Here is a 17500-nt window from a genome sequence, read left to right on the forward strand (position 1 = left end):
TGTAACTTTTTTTTTTTTTTTTTTTTTTTTAACAAAGTATACATCAGTGTATGTAGTTGTTTTATATAAATCAAAAATTAATAATGGTTGTATAGTATTGTATAGTATTCAAAAATTAATAATGGTTGTATAGGATGGATTCAGATATTCATAGATGGAAAGGCGGACATTATCCATTACGAGGCAGTGTCTGAACCAGGTGATAAAATCTACATTAAATGATAGAACGATGCAAAGCAAGACAAAGTTCGGTAATTCTGTACAGTACAGACACATTCGCCAGAGACTAAAAACGCTTCAAACAGGGGAGCGCTTGGGCAAGAATTCTTGCCGACAGGCCAAGAACTGTACCATTCCCTGCTTAAAACGCTTGGATTGGTAGGCAAGACAGGTTCAGTAATGCCAGACATGTGGAAGTGTCTTTCTATAAATTACAAATCAAGAAAGTCCTTGGAGAGCATAGAAATGTCAAAATACCACACAACATACATATACTCGGGTTTTAAAAGCGATAGACAAGTATTCCCACTAACAGTCTCGGAGAGGGATAACTTATGTGTGAGTCGAGGGTGGAGGTTATTTCATTGGCAGTTGGCAACAGTTCGAGCGTGGCTTTCAAAACAACTGACAAGCTCGATGGCAGAAAAATAAGAAAATGTACCAAACATCTTTACAAAGTGCAATATTTTCTCTTATATACATGTAGAGTTCCTCTAAAAAAGCGACACACTTCTGATTGGCAACTCTTACACTCTGCTGTGCTTTCAAAACAAATGAATATCACTGAATTAAAATATAGGCCAACCCATTTCCATATATACAATTTTATGAAGTTGAAAATGATAGTCACTGAATGCAATATTAACAGAAGAATGTTGCTAGAATCTTTCAGACATTTTTTCACTTGAAATATTCTCTATTTCATTGAATAGATACATTCTCGATTTAGAGAGACCAAGAAATTGAAAGTAAGAGATATATTGTTCATCTTATGATGATTTATGATTTATAAGAAAAAAAACTTTCATTCCCATAATCTCCTTTATATCCTTTCGTTTTCAGTTAATTTCAATTTCTTTGAATATGATTTTATGGAAGTGACAGAATCAGATAATGTAAAAAAAATTATTTCTCTGATAAAATAATAAGCATTATTGGCCAATGGCAAGTGTTCAAAGGATTGTAACCGCTAGGGTATGTGACCGATGCTGTTGCCATGGTGACGGTACACTGCTTGACTTTGCAAGCGCAAATCTAGCCATATAGAGGGGTCCCTTGAGAAAGCAAGAAAAATTCTTGAGTTAGCAAGAAAGTCGTGGGATTATAGACAAGAAATTTCCCTGCTTAAAATGCTTTAAATTCCCAACTCCATATCACAAAATCTATTCAACAATCCATGTTACGGTGATTGGATGTGCCCTTCATGTACTGCCGGAGGGGAGCGTTGGTGGTGGGCTCTGTCCCCCAACACCCCCCGGGAAACATTATCCTGCACTCCAAAATTGAGCTGAAACCAAGTCGACTTGGGCTATGGGTAGTACTCTTTTCTTTATTTGTGGCGTTATCATGGAAGGAGTAATTTTCTGGAATAGTTCGGTGACGCTTTTGTTACCAGTGGATTCCTCTCACACCACTGTCCAAATATATACTCTTGTGCCTGATAGCAGGGGAGGGTGTGAAAGGTACCAGGGAAATTGCAGGGCAAAATATAAAAAGATATAGACAGAATCAGTTCCGTTATTGTTTATTACAGGGGGTTTTGCCCCCTGTGACCCCTCCATATGGGGCTACCACACCCCAACCCTTTCTCAGAAAAACAAAGAATCCTCCATGTATTCATGGCAGGAGAGAGCGTCATACAGATTTGCCATCGGGCGCTCCCGCATGTTGGTTATATGTTCTCTCCAGCTGTGAGTATGAGGAGGATTCTTTGTGTTCCATTGCAGGGATTAGGGGGCAGCAACCCCCTATGAGGGGATCACAGCCCCCTGTATTAGATAATATAGTGACTGATTCTGTGTAAATTCTTCATATTTTACCCTCCAATTCCCCTGGTATCTCTCTTGTCCTCCCCTGCTATTAGGGCAAGCTTGTCGCTAATGTCCATTGTTGAGGGTGAGAGGAATCCATTGATACCAAAATGTTGGCATTCCGTTTGACAGGTCTATTCCAGAAAATTACCGTGGGTTTCTAGACTACTTCATAGCCAGTGCCATAGCCTTACTTTCTATCTCTCTGGCAAAGGCCCCTAAACCTCCACCCTATATTCAGAAACATAATCATTCAGGACTGGTTCTGTATTCAGTCTGTTAATGTTGGGAGGCAGTTATAATACATGCCCAATTCTTTGTAAGAATATATTATAGTAATTTTTCACAATACCTTTGCATAACCGATTGCGGTAATTTTGGTAAAGATATACTCCTCTCCCCTCTAGTTTACATATATGCAGGTATTATGTCAAGGAACTGTTATCTACTGTCATCATTGGGGAAGGATAAATATGGAAGTATGAATATCAGTTTACAATTACACTATAATTGGAATGATTCAAAGTACAGGTGATATCCCTTCTTACAAGTATAACAGATTTTTTGGTGAGGTAACCTTTTTTTTTCTTTCCATGTTTTCAAAAATATACAAAACACAACATGGCGTTGGTACCGTCTTTGAGCAAGTGTACTGTTCCAGGTGTCCCATCTGGATCCCAACATTGTTGTCCAGATTTTTTCTCCCCTGGTGACCTCGCAGCGCATCATGGCCACACAGTTCAACAATCCTTACACGTCAGTCACTTGCCAGGATGGAACAACAGTGGTTTTCCAAGAGGTATGTGTGTTTCCACAAATACAGTATTGAAATAGAAATAGAAGGATGAGTGAAGAGGAAAATAGGAAAACATGCAGTAAACACGACATTAATGAGATTGTTTTTCCTTCAGTATGCCGGTTATTTATTTGTTGGTGTTGGACATCAAGAAGAGTGTCATCTTCAGCGCCTTATAAGCATGACTATACGAATGGTTCAATTAGTAGTTGGACCATGCGTTACCATGTAAGTACTGGTGTGTTATCATACAAATACTGTATTGTTAAGACTCTGAACTTGTTTTGTTTCTTAAGCATTTTTGTTGAAGTTTCACATCTTGGTAAGATATTGTAAATAATTTAAGTGTTTACAGAAATCTCTTGCTATTTTGCTGAAAGGTAGTTTAGTTAACCCACTAGTGATGGTATATTTTGAATCCGAAAATAATTGTTTCCGGGCAGCTTCAAAATCAGCACGCAGAATCTGCCAGCACTAGCCACGGCCTGTGACGGAATCAGAGCACAAGCTCTGATCCAGCATCACACTGGCGGGATGCCTGGTGTCTCATATGTGGGACACCCATTGTAAATGGGTTAATGATGAGCTTGCAAATTATTGTTACACATGTGGGCATGCTTATATCCACATGAGTATACTCAAGACTTGATGCTTGTGGTTGTATTAGGTTTCCTACAGGTCCTTTTGATAGGTTTAGCAGAATCTGTTAACCCTTTGAATTTTACAATAATTCAGGATAAGTGAATACAGTATACCCTCACCTATTAAAGAATGGCAAAATTCTGAGCTTCAAGTATGTTCAGATTCATAAATAAATCAGAATTGTATTGTCTACTTAAAAGAATATAGAAATTGGCAGGTGAAATGAAATATTCTGATGGAAGAAATAATGGTAGAATTACCTAGTTAGTCTTCATCCTTTATAGTAGTGTAAATGCTGAAAATGGATTGATACTATGGCCTTCAAAAAGCATCCTGTTATGGTAGAAGAGTCTTTTACCCTTGCAAATGACCCATAAAATTGTAAATAAAACAAATAATGCAATAAAACATGTAATCATAATTAGCAGTGTAATAAATTGGGAAGATAGAAAGGAGAAAGCTCATTATTTTCAGGACGTGGTATAGGGACGGATAATAGCTTTCTGTGGTCTTGAGGCTGTAAAAAAGATGCCAAACACTGAGCAGTGTTTGTTGTATGAGATATAGAAAAATATATGAATGAGAATGAATACCTTCATAGCACAAGAGATGTTGTTAATATGTTTCAAAACAATGCAAACACATATTATGTGCAATGAAGTTGTTTTTTGCTCTGACGTTATTTTTTTCTCATTCACACTGTTTTGTGCTAGACAATACCAGGTGTATTAGTTTACCCTTTCTGTATCTGATTCACACTTAAACATGAAGCTTGGTATGTGCATGATGCAGGTCACTAACATGTTCATGCAAAGCAGAATTAACTTTAGGGATTAATGTGTCACAAAATTAAATTCATCAAAGAAACTATTAGATGAAGGTGCACCTGATAACTTGCATGATAGATTTTAATAAACAAACAGTATATGAAGATTTAAGTATTTTTCTTCTAAAATTCTAAAATCATGGTTAACCCACTTACAACGGGTGTCCCACATATGAGATACCCAGAAAAGTAAACATTATTGGGCGTCCTGCTGGTGCAACTTTAGATTACAGCTTGTGTTCTGATTTTGTCGACTGTGGCGGGCGGTGTGCAGGCAGGTTCCCGGACTTGCCTGCGTGGCGATTTTGAAGCCGCCCGAAAAATGTTATTCTCGGCTTAAAAATGTACTGTCACTAGTGGGTTAAGGAAGGAAAGGAAAATATGACGAGTGAATTTGTAATTGCTTCCTATGAATGCAACATATTTCTTGGGCCTTCCTGTTCACCCTTCAAAGGTCTTCTCTCCTGTAAAGCTCTAACTCAAAACGCTGGCTAACTTTTATTAAAAGATAGTCTACATTTCTTATTCCTTTACCCTTTTTTTGGCAGATTGAAACGCAGTGCGACGAAGAGTGCACTGCTGGATAGCCTGTTAGAGGCATGGCAGCGCTTATATTCCAGTGAGCAGAGCTACTTAGTGGAGGCTGTGGAGAGGCTGGTAGTCAACTCTGAACTCTCTGCCGCAGCAGTCAAGGCTCTTGCCTCTGTGGTGGACAAGATGAAGGCAGCAAAAGAACTGACCCCATGCCATGCCATGTTTTTTGTTAGGAGCAAGTTACTGGCCCTGTACTCAAGGTAAGTGAAGTTTCTTAACTCATTAATTGTGGTATTAAAAATTGATTTGTGGCCTGTAATGTGGGTTTATTGGCAGGTTCCCCCAATTTACACCTGATTCATTCAGCACATCAAGTTTTAGCTGGATGAACCAGGTGCAAAAAAGGTTTCCCTTAACTTTAACCCTATGCCTCCTATTGATGCGTAGGTCACTTCTTGGCTGACTTGGTCATAGCTCTGTGGACGTGTTGTTTCTGTTGCAGTTGACTCTGTCATGACTACAGAGGATGGATCATCCATGCCATTATACGATGATGCATGCATTATGTTTTATGCAGATCTCTATATGGTATTCTTATATGTCACATGTCCTGAGGCATTGCCTGAGGGAGAACAGGATGTGTAATGCTTTAATTAGCATTGGTAATTAGTATTAATGGGGTGATATTTAGCTCATAAAGGAAATGGCATTACTAGTCTGTATATATGTGCATTATTCCACACTATGGCTGGGATTCTTGGTTATGGAACTGCTTTCCACAGCTTGATAAGATGATAGAAGTTTCTCAAAAAATGCCTCTCTTCTTTTTCAGTCGAAATGCACAGGAACTAAGTGCATCAGATCTTCTCTTTCTTAATCTTCTTGTGGAAGCAAGCCAGGTGAAGGAGCTTGGACAAATAGAAGAGTGTGAAACAGATAATGAGATAAACACAGAAACAGTAGATCACAGGAAAGATGATGATGGAATAGAAGTGGATAGCAGTGATTCTGGAGAATTTTACAGCATCCCAAGCACACCTTCACTGGGAAGACATGCTGGGCTGGTTGAAGGTAAGTCACCGTTGATGGCAGTATTTTTTGAGGGACTCAAATTGAATTCCTAATAATGCATAATACTGTATGATTAGATAAAGAGTAATGCAGAACTTTCTTTAAAATTATCTTATTCAACAGATGAGCAAGAAGGAAAGATTAGAAGCTGTGTATTACTCCTTCACACTGAAGTTTGCCATCTCACACCTCACCTGGTCCATTATGAGACCTTGTCTGATGGTCTTGCTCTGGTGATTGTGTCAGAGGTATGTCATATGAATGGTTTATGGAATATTTAAACATCTACACATGTGTGGACTTCATGTCAAACAAATTGCAACAGAAAAAACAAAGGGAAGAACAAGAAAACACAAATATGCCGAAGGCCTTTTTGCTATTGCTTCATCAGTTGTGAGAAGGCCTTCGGCATATTTGTTAGCTTTCTTGTTCTTCCCTTCATTGCTCCTGTTGCACATCTACACATGTACACACAAATGAAGAAAATATGGAGTGATTATGCTGGAGAGAATCTGGAACTATCACTGTGGCTAACAGCAAACCAGATTTTGCCTCTTTTTTTTTTGTAGCAGCATGAATTGAGGCTTTGGCATTAACCTGAAGAGTCCCAGGTTATTCAGCATTAATCTGTAACATATTGCTCATGCAGTTCTAATAATAAACGTTGAGTACATAGATTATTATAAGACAGCAGCGCCCCTCTTATGCTTGAGATAACTACCTTGCAACTGTAGGATATCTGAGTCAAGATGGTTGTGTTACTCCTGTCAGCAAGGAATATGGAACATTATCATCTTGCTTTCTTTTTATTGTAAAGTATCTCTGAAAGCTGGATACCCTTTAAAGATAATATATAGTGGACAATGGTGGCAAAATGTATTGAAAAATTGATACAGATAAAAAATAGGAGTAAGGAATAACAGAGGAGGAGGATACTAAAAATAGTACAGTTAAATGACTCCATTTCAGATGTAGATGATAATGCAGAAAGTAATGGGAAATGAAAATAACCCAAAGACTTCACAATTTAAATATCTGGCTATCTTCATGCTGTGGAAAAAGTGACAGAAGTTAAAGTTCCAGAGAACATTTTTTTTTGTGTGTGTTATTTCAGATATTCATGTTTGTATATTTTCATTTATGAAATCCTGATAGCAAATACTGTTATAGTTATTGGGTTTATGATTGATGTAATAGTCTGAGGATAATTTGTACACTCTTTGGGCTGTGAGGATTCCCTAAGATCATGGTATGAAACAAAGATTCTAATGGTTGTTGGTCTCACCTCTGCTGATGATCAAGAAGAGGCCCTTGTATGGAGGGCAGAAAAGGGGTCTGGGAAGTTTCCTCACGAAGACATGGGAGCAATTTTGGAGTCCGGGGGTATGTAGATACCCTGCTGTCGAAAGGATCTTGTTAGTCAGCTGGATACAAGGTGCATTCTTTCACAGAGTTACTTGCTGAAGGTCCCTGGTTCAAAGTTGCTGGCAGAGGAAGATGTCGGGGCTTACTTCGTGTGGTGGTGAAGGCACTTAACCATGTTGTTTGGGCAGGGGCGTTAGGCAGTCCTCCTGATTCTCTTGGAGCCTAGAAGAACCATCAGTCGGGGCCAGAGTTCAGACACAAACTGGGCACCTTAGTTGCTTAGTTAACAGTGGCCTGGATGCCAAAACGGGAGATCCAGGTGCTGAAGAAGGTCTTAGGAATTGTCACTAAGGTGATGTTACAGATAGATGTAGCCTTGGATGTGGATATGCTGGAACCTTTTGTCAGGTATGGAAAAAGATTGAAAGGAAGATTTGGTGTGCCTTTGGATCTTGTTCCTCTTGCATTTGATGTATGACTTTTTTTTTGGCTTTGACATGTTTATTGAGACAAAAGAAAAATTACATCTCAAAGGGATGAGATAACTTGGTTATCGTCACCCTTATCTTAATAAGTCCCTGCATGGGCTCACAATTCACATACAAAACTTGGGTATAATAACTTAAAAATAAATAAAATACTTATATTATAAAAATACAAAAATCCAGTCATTGGCTTACATATTGGTAAGATGATATAACACTCCCACCCTCATCTAGATATATGAGCGACACCACTACTAAACATTTTTGTTAATGATGAGTCAGATGACCTTGCTGTGCATGAGGTGTTGGGTGGCCTGAATACCATGATGATTGTGATAGGCATTAAAAAATGGGCAAGGGTAGCCAAGGGAGACATCAGAGTGGAGGTTGTCACGAGAGTGTGGGATCTGGACTCTGTCAAGTTTGACCCATTTACGATAGGTGTCCCAAATATGGGACACCCAGAAAAAAAAGAAATTGTCGTGTTTCCCGCCAGTGTGACGTTGTATCGGGGCTCGGGCTCCGACTCAGCAGTAAGCCACTGCCAGCATGTGGGCAGAGTCCGGACCAACCCTGTGTACTGATTTTGTAGCCGCCCAGAAACTTTTATTTTCGTCTTAGCAGGACATTGTTGTAAAACAACACAGATGGTAGTGTCTCAGGCATTTACAGCTATGCTGAGTGATGCTCCGAGCCAGGGGTGATTGAGCAGGATGGCAGAAGCCAGGGCTTCCTTACAAGCTTAAAAGATTTTGTTGGTTGGGGATGTCCACTTGATTTGTGCAAGCCTGCTGGCCTGGGAAGGGGTGATCAGGGTGTGCAGTGGTTGGAGGAACTGATCTCACTTAGGGATGAGTCTCCTTTAAAAATTAAACATGACAAGGAACTTACTTAGTTGCCTCTGTGTCATTGGTCTGGGGAACTCTCATATGGTGGTAACATTTTCTTGTGTAGGGGTGATGCCAAGTGATGGCATCACACTCGCATGGGAAGTGATGGTATGACTGAGGAAAGAGAGTGAAGCAACACTGAACAAGCATTTACCAGAGTTGATGATGGCTCCCACTTCTTTTAGTTCTCTGAAAAGGGCAGCGGGTATCAGTCAGTGGCTGTGACTGTGTTTAGGTGATGGGTACCAGTTGCAATCCTTCTTTTTGACCAGATGCAAAGGAGCTGCCCATTGGCTGCTTAAAGGCCAGATGATCCCTAACTGCATCATGTGATTGAAGTCCACCCTGGCACTGTAGCATCTGTCGGTAGCAATTGAACAGCAACAAGAGTAGGCAGGGAGGCTGTGAGTCACTATGTTGTGCCAAACATTGAGGCGGTGTTGGTTCTAAACCTTGTGTAGAAATGGCAGAGCATGTGTTGTCTTGACAGCACCTCGGTGTTGGGGAGTGTTCTAAGTTACAGTGTCTGTGTGAAGGTGGAGGTATGTGGAAGCAGGGCTTGGAATTCAAATATGATAGTCGTTCCCGTGTGAACAATCTCTGCATTGCCTCAGATAGTGCTGCAACCTGCGCTGTGAGGGATTCCAACGTCACAGTGGAAGTGGCAGGTGCAGCAGATACTACTGTTACTGTGGGTATGGGTGCCTTAGCTGCAGTCATGGTATCAGCCTTTAGGGCTAGTTGTTCCAACAGCACAAATTCACTACAAGTATTTCTTGGATGTCTGCGGCTAACCACTTGATGAAGAGGGAACGCAAAAAATCATCCTGGAGCAGTTGAAGATATCCTGCAAATGGCAAAGGACTCTGAAGTGGCTTTTTGTGGTTTCAGCTGAGAGGAAGGTGCTTAATGCGATCGAGGATTAGGTACTGCACATTTGAGTTTAGCCTCCTTAGTTCATAGTATGGACCGTATTGTGGGTATGTACCAGCATGTGGTATTTTAATGTTTGGGAGGTTATGTTCCTGAGGAGGAATTCTTGTTCCATCTTTAGGAATCATTCTGACAGGTTGGCTAGCAACTTTGTGTGGCAGACATTGTAATAAATATTGGTTCACTTTAAGGGTCACCATTGTGGAGGATACAAAATCTCACTGGTTTTTATCTCTTTTATTTGATGAGTGACTGAGTACAAGAATGTTGCCTGGTGAACAGGTGAGTGCTGAATGGTGACTCAGCTTTAGTTCAGCCAGCTTATGAACTTGCCCAGTGATGGTGGCTCAGCCAGTTGGGTGGTCGCTCTGCCAGAGTTGTGCAATCATGAGTCAGGAGCACTTCTGTATGGTAGTCAGTCGGGGATTGCTCCACCCTCGCCCCTCATGGGAACACCTAAGAGGTGAATCACTTCTCTTCCCTACATACTCCAGGCTTACGATGCCCAGTAAAGATTTTATTTGTATGTTAGAAGCATTGAGGTTTGCCCCTCTGTCAACTCACCCCAACTTACCATTTTGCTTGTACTGGCTCTTCTTTGATCACGACTATTCCAAAGCAATTATCTAGGTCATTACCCAACCTTCAGAAAACATTCCTGCTTCCTAACATCCTATACTCCATCTCATCCTCCACAGTCATCTTCAATTTCAACCACCTCCTCTCTTATTACTACTCTGCATCTTTATTGTCCACCTCTTCATAGTACTAACTCACTCAGCATGCCTCCCTCTTCCTCTCGCCCTCACCCTTCAACTAGTTTCACCTCTAGAGATCTTTTGAGTACTCTTTTTAACCCAGGTAAATGGGATTGAGTTTTTGTCATTCCCACTACAGCCTCTTACTCTGACAGTACCCTCCTATTCCAACAATGTCTCCAAAAACAAGTAGGCAAAGTTTCCTTCCACAGCTGTCCCGATAGTGCACACCTTGTCACAGTCTCAAGCTTATGCATTATCTACCCTGACTGATCTTGCTGGCAAACCCAGCCTCACTCCTCCCTTAATACTTGTACTGGAACTGTTTCCATCTCCCCAGCTGATTCCCCTGCCTATGACAAAGATTGATCAGATTGTAAAAATGACTGGCTTGCCTGCCTCATTGACTAAGATCCAGAATCATGGTAGTGTTACACTCTTCCCCCTGTAGGCTGCCGGAAGACCTACACCAATATTGCCAAAATTACCTTCTGCAGATATGACCTCTCCCATTAAGTTTATATTGCTGAAGAATCCTGCCCTGTCCAACTGTATTGACCCCTTCCCTGTCAGTGTCAGAAATGTTGTTTTGGACATCCTTCTAAATGTTGTTGCTTTATAACCCGCTGGCCTGTATGTGCCCAACCTAGACATGAACGTTTAAGCTGCCATGCACAGTCACGCACATGTGCCAATTGTGGTGATATCCATAATATGTGTTATATGGGCTGCCCTACCTACAAGTTTGAATCAGAGGTAGCATTCCTCAGATTCAAACATGGCCTCACTTTACGTAAGGCCAGTCAGGAAGTTTGTCTACAAGGTATTTCTCATGCTACTTAAGCCAGTGCTGTCCTTCACTCTGCCCCTCCCCCTTCTCCCAGTATCAGTTCCTTCTACTCCTTTCATTCGCTATTAAATCCCCTCCCTCTCTCAATCAAATTATTTTGCCATTCTATATCTAGACACTCCAGTCTGTATTTTCCCAGTACCTATCCATCTTCCTCCATGCTCTTCTTCTTGCATCAGACAGTCTAAATGTTCCACCTCATTTAGTCCTGCTGCATTCTCTCCTATCTGTCTCTTCCTCTGCCCCTCAGATGTCTGTCCCCTCTTCTCCTCTGTATAAGAAAACCTTTGTTTCTCAAGACTCCCCCAACTACCTCCATTTCAGAAATTCTTGATGATATTTAGAACTAATCATGATCCAAAATACATGCCTATACCTCATCCATCTTCCGTTCCCTTTGCCGACATCCATCTTCCTCCTACTCCTAATCCCCCTACAGCCTTTCCTCCCACTATGTCCCATACCCCATCCCTCCCCCTCTGCTTCGTCAGTATCAAGCCCACTTCTTTCCCTGATACCCCTCTGCTTCCTCCTTTGTCACAATACTCTGTCCTGGATCCTCCCCATACTGACGTTTCTCCTGAAACTGCTCTTTGATCTAATCACCCTTTTGCTAACCCCTACCTTAACCCATTTACACACCCTCTCTGCCCTAACCTCTCTTTACCCCTTTGAATACCGTACTGTCCTAAACTGCAGTAAGACTTTTGATGTGCAGCACAATTAATCATCAATTATCTTCATCATCAATCATCATCATCATCAGTCATTAGTCATCATCATCATCAATCATCATTAATCATCATTAATCATCATCAATTATCATGCTAGCACTTTTTCCATAATTTTTTGTATTTTGACCTGAATTTGGGGCTTTCTGTATGTACCGCATGCAAACAACAACTCCCAGACAAAGAGGTAGCAGCCGTTTCCATCTGGCTAAATCAGATCTTGCTCTTGTGTTGCAGAAGATATACAACTAGAATATTTTTCATTTATGATTTAGATAGAATAAGTTAATGTAAACAAAAGTTAAGACTCTAGAACATTACTATAGAAAATATATAATGTGATAGGTATGAGAATGCTCATGTGATTCCTGGTACCTCACTTGGATGGCATGATCGTTGTTTACGTAGGCTCTATGTTTGGTGCCTTGGTAGTGTGATAGGGGCAGTCCATTTACACAAGGAAAGTTCATATGGACATGCAAAAATTGACAGAAAAGGTGCTAGTGTGATAGGGCCTTACCATCCAATAGAGTGATTGATGTCAGTACTATATAACCAGAGAATATTCATGAAAATACCAAGAAGACATTTTTGACCCTGTGTGAAGAAGTTTTGTTTTACTATCCATGTAGATGCATTAAAATAACCTTGTACCAAAAAGTTGGGCAAGTCCACTTTTTAAGTGAAACATTTCAAATTAGCACTGCATTAGGAGTTAGATTACAGATAAGCAGAGAAGTAGCAGTTGTCTTGTATAGGGATTAAAAGAACATTTGGAAACATAAAACTCTGTATATAAATCTTATATAATGCATACATGCTGAGATTAATTTACATCATCAACTACAGATCAACCGGACACAGCTATCAGTGCAGCTCATCACATTACTAACAGGCCTAGAGGAAATGCTCGCTGGCAATGTGAACAGTCGTGGCAAATTGATTCTGGATGCCTGTGATACAGCAGTGAGAAAGTCCCTGGAGTTAGCTAAGAGACTTCCCAGGAGTAAGACAGCAGAACGAATAGAAAAAGCTTTGCAGCAGGTAATGTATGAATGTTTGCACTTATGCTACATAATATAGTAATTCCATGAACATTTCTATCCTTTCATGTAAAGAAAGTGTTTGGACTGCCATTAAACAGATAGAAAGTGACAAGTGAAGAATAATTTTCTTCTCAAACCCATGTGCTTACATGTTTTCACTACTAGATCTTGTAGTCCATTTACCTGTAAAGGAGTGGCAGCTGTAGACATCTCGTGAATTTTCCTTGAAATGGCATATTAGAGGAAAAATTCATTTTGTTCGAAATAGTTGATGTTTTTCAATAAGCACTTACTTTATGCTTTGCTATCCATATAGCACAGTACTTGGTTATGAGAAATGTTTCTGATAATAATTATTTTTGAGTACAGGTGCACTATCGTTGGGAGAATGTGAAGAAGAGCGGAGTGGAAGATTGGCTGCGAACTGCATCAGATGCTGAAGTTCCAACTCGAGTAGATGCTTCTCTAACCTCCCTGGTAGAGACTACACGGGCAGCCTGGCGCACTGCATGTTTAGCAGTCAGCTCAGCCACTTCAGCACAGCTGGTGGAGTCAGCAGTTGCTGTTGCAGCTGACCGCATGGCAGACTACTGTCATTTCTTGGAAGTTAAAGCACTTAGGAATATGACACTAGGCTGTAGGTCAGCTCTAACAATTAACAAGTATTTAGAAGAGTTTCCGGGATTAGTCCATTTCTTATATGTTGATCGTTCCAGTCATCAGTTGACATCCCCAACACTTCTGACAGACGAAGCAGGGGAGATCAGTAAGGAACTGGAAGTGTCAGAAAATGGTGCCAGAGCCTTGACAGTTGCAAGGGTCTGGTCAATGGTGGAGTTTGCTCGTTCACACCTTGCAAAAGGTCATCTTTCACTCATGTGGAAAGATACAACTTTCAGTTATGCCTATTTCCTTTGGTTTGAAGATGGTAGTGGTAACCCTCTGAAACCAGGAGAACTTGATGAGACAGTCAGTGAGACACTCCCACTACCTGGCGTGTTGTGTGAAGACTTTTATCGCTCCCTTTGCACTCGTGCCTTCCCAGGAATGGACCCAAACCGGCTGCGTGTGTATGAACTATTCTGTATTCATCTTGGCCTAGCCACTTCTCCATGTGTCCTGGAACACACACGCCGATTGGCAGCCACAATATGGGAGGTGACAGGTCCCATGGATGCCAATCCTGCTGATCTTTTGTAATGCTTGTAACTGCTTATACTGAAGATGCTTTGAAAAGCAAATTGAGTTTTTTTTGAAAGAAGTCACAAAGTCAACCAATCTCTCTCCTCTGCTGGTCTGTCTTATATGATGGAAAGCAGTGGTTCCAAGCTAATATTTTAAAAATGTCAGAAATCAGACAGAAATCATGGAGAGCAGTGATTCCAAAGCTTTATAACCACTTCCTGAAGGATGGCATGTATGTACATGCCAAGGGTTTAGTGGACAAAGTAGCGGGTGGGATCAAACATGAACCTTCCCACACCATTGGCTCATCTACTGAGCAAGCCAATTTTATTAAATAATTTTCCATTTCTCATCTGTTAATTAAAAGCCATTTAAAATTAAGTATGGAAAGGTTACCACTTTTTTTTTAAAGAGACTGTATATGGTCACTAACATTCCATGATGAGTAGGAAAGAATGGGTAAAGTAAATAGCTTTATTAATTTTTAGCTACCAGCTTGAATTGCTTGAGATTCCTGAAATCCGAACTCAAACTCCCAGAACCATCTATGGAGGCCCAGAGGGTTTTGTGGATCACTGATTTGAAACTACGAACCACTGGTGTGAAGAATTTATTGTTAGAAGGAAAAGGAGGAGTAGAAATTACTTCACTTATTGCTAACGATTCTTATGTGCTGTGGTTGAGGATTGAGTTTAAATTGTTTCAGTAATTTTTATGAATCTCAGTTGATAGTTTTCTAATTTAGGGCATATATAGTAATAATCTGTATAGTGTGACAGTCATAAAAGTGAGTTACATAAATGCTTGTGAATTGCAGGATTGATTTTGGGCTTGAGTGTTTGTTTATGATGTCTGCATTCTCTTGAAAGAATTGTTTTTAAATTCTGAATTTGGTGGGCTACAGTAAGACTATCCATCTATATTGTTCTTAAGTTATAATTTATGAAAAGTAACTACTTCTTTAAATATGAAAATGTTAAATTAGATGGATATAAAAGATGCTGACCTTTCATATAAATTATAACAAAAGTTTTCTGAGTTATTGAGGGTAATAGCTCAGATTTATTTGATTTTGTTAAAGTTAAAGTTTTTTAATTGTGCATCAATTAATATCAAAGGAAGATTACTCTTTACGGAAGTATTGACATCTATTACTATTGCCGATTTTTAAAAATGTAATTTTATAAGCATGCAACAATATAGAATAGATCAGTGCAGGTTATAGGAACAAAAGATATTAATATAGAAGTAGCTTTAGCTTTTACAACATTACATCATCTACTACAAGAAAACCAAGCTGACTGACATCCCTGTTCTGTATTTCAACCTTTTCTGTGAAAACATATTCACATATATATTTGTTGAATAGTATATCTGTTCAGCACAAAAAGTAATTCTTCTCTTTCTGTGACAGAAGAGGACATTTAATTTTAAATAGTAAGGAAGCAAAGCTTGCCGTTACTTAACTCATTTGAGTTCTATTATATCATTGTTGATTTAGATATATTAGTATAAAGTTGGGCTATGCTAAAACTGAAAATAGATAATGAATATAATAACATGTTTTTCTTTAGAAAAAAAAATTATTTGCCACAGATGTGAACATTCCATATGTCTTTCACTTTGATGCAGTATTATTAGTTTAATAGATTTTGAAGTTATGATGAAATAACAGATGATAAAAACAGGTAATAAGGTAGTGGAAAATAATAATAACTGTTTGTTTTTTCAAGTGATTTTTTAAAGATTTTGTACAAATGAATTCAAGAGACATTTTATTATTTTCTGCTGATATTAAGATGAAATGATCCTGTAGATAGCACTAATTCTTAAAGAAGAATACCGTTCTGTGTATCAGCTATTGAAATTATTCTAATGCACTTTCTTGAGAATTCATAGTGTATTGTTTGCTTTATATTCTGAAGCAGAAAGTAGTATAGAGCAATAGTTTTTCTTTAGGGGTTCGAGATTTTTCCAAATGCAATGATAAACACTGTGAAGGGAGTTCCTCTTTCTTTTTCTGGTTAGTGTCAGCACTTCTGACAAGGAAAGTATCTAGGGTGTTTCACAGTTCTTTGTAACTTGTTTTCCAGAAGACTTATTTTTTTGTATGCTACATATAAAGTCATGAAGAAGCACAGGCTCTATATAGGTTATGTACAGGGAACTTTTATTATAGTTTTATGAAGGTGTGCTTAGTAATATATTTCAAACTTTTGCAAAGATGTTTATATTTTATTCATATACCATGCTGCACACCAGAAGCATTTTGGTAAATATTGCATATATTCGATTTTTGTGCTTGCAATTTTGATGGGACAAATGCATGGACAAATAGATCCTCAGTACAGATTGTAGTGGGTGGGCAAGTTGGAGAGAATCAAAGAAGGGTTTCCAGTGATGCATGTCACTCCTTTCCCCTCTTCCCTCAGATGTTTCTTGACTGGCAATACACTGATTTACAAGCTCTCTCCAGTTTTTAGTTGCAATCTTTCAAACTAGTCATTGATTAAGGTTAATATTTTATTACTGGGTTTTGGGAAGCTTCATACTGTTGGCTGCCATCATTTGGAATGGGGATGTACCAAACCATTTTATATGTTAAAATCATATAAATAACGATTTCCCAAAAGCCTTTGTACTTATTACAAAAAGTATATTGATAGATCATAATTCCATATGTGGATATGTACAGGATTTGCAGATCCGGGTAGAATTGTGCATATGTATTTGATATCTGTACATATCTCATGTTTTATTAATGCTGTTTGTTATATAATAGTTTTCTTTTTAAAAAGTCATATTTTATTAATTTTTAGTATTAACTTAAATCTTCCAACTGCATTTTTTTTTTTTTTAATTATTATTTTTTTTTTTTATATAAATAAATGTGCCAAGATCTTTTTGGGATTAGATCCGCTAATGTTAAACACTGACTGTATGGACTTACAGTATTTGAAAAAATTGTCAAAATATATTGTCATATATTATACTGTAAAGCTAATAGAATTTATTAAAATATTTGGATGTATATGATGGATTGAATTCTTCCTTCAAAGTGTGTGCATGCTTCCCTTTCTCTCTTGCACACATGCGCACACGCACACACACACGTGCGTGTGCAAATACAGCACACACGCACATACAGCACACACGCACATACAGCACGCACACACACACACACACACACACACACACACACACACACACACACACACACACACACACACACACACACACACACACACACACACACACACACACACACACACTCACTCACTCACTCTCACACTCTTACACACACACAAACACAGAGCACATACACTTACACCTACAGCACACGCACACGCGCGCACAC

At 39.2% G+C, this 17500-nt stretch overlaps 1 protein-coding gene across 2 annotated transcripts in view; it reads left to right on the forward strand.

Moving 5' to 3' along the window:
* Window positions 1–17173, forward strand: part of HPS1 (Hermansky-Pudlak syndrome 1 protein) — a 17736-nt gene extending 563 nt beyond the window's left edge. For both annotated transcript variants that reach the window (XM_027351984.2, XM_027351985.2), the window contains exons 2-8: window positions 2692–2829; window positions 2942–3054; window positions 4843–5088; window positions 5661–5899; window positions 6023–6147; window positions 12761–12955; window positions 13327–17173. In XM_027351984.2, the coding sequence (XP_027207785.1) occupies window positions 2692–2829; window positions 2942–3054; window positions 4843–5088; window positions 5661–5899; window positions 6023–6147; window positions 12761–12955; window positions 13327–14157 (1887 nt within the window). In that variant the 3' untranslated portion in view covers window positions 14158–17173. The remainder of the gene's footprint in view (window positions 1–2691; window positions 2830–2941; window positions 3055–4842; window positions 5089–5660; window positions 5900–6022; window positions 6148–12760; window positions 12956–13326) is intronic.
* The last annotated feature ends 327 nt before the right edge of the window (window positions 17174–17500 follow it).

This window comes from Penaeus vannamei, chromosome 28 (genome assembly GCF_042767895.1).
Source record: "Penaeus vannamei isolate JL-2024 chromosome 28, ASM4276789v1, whole genome shotgun sequence".
In the NCBI taxonomy this organism is placed as follows: domain Eukaryota; kingdom Metazoa; phylum Arthropoda; class Malacostraca; order Decapoda; family Penaeidae; genus Penaeus; species Penaeus vannamei.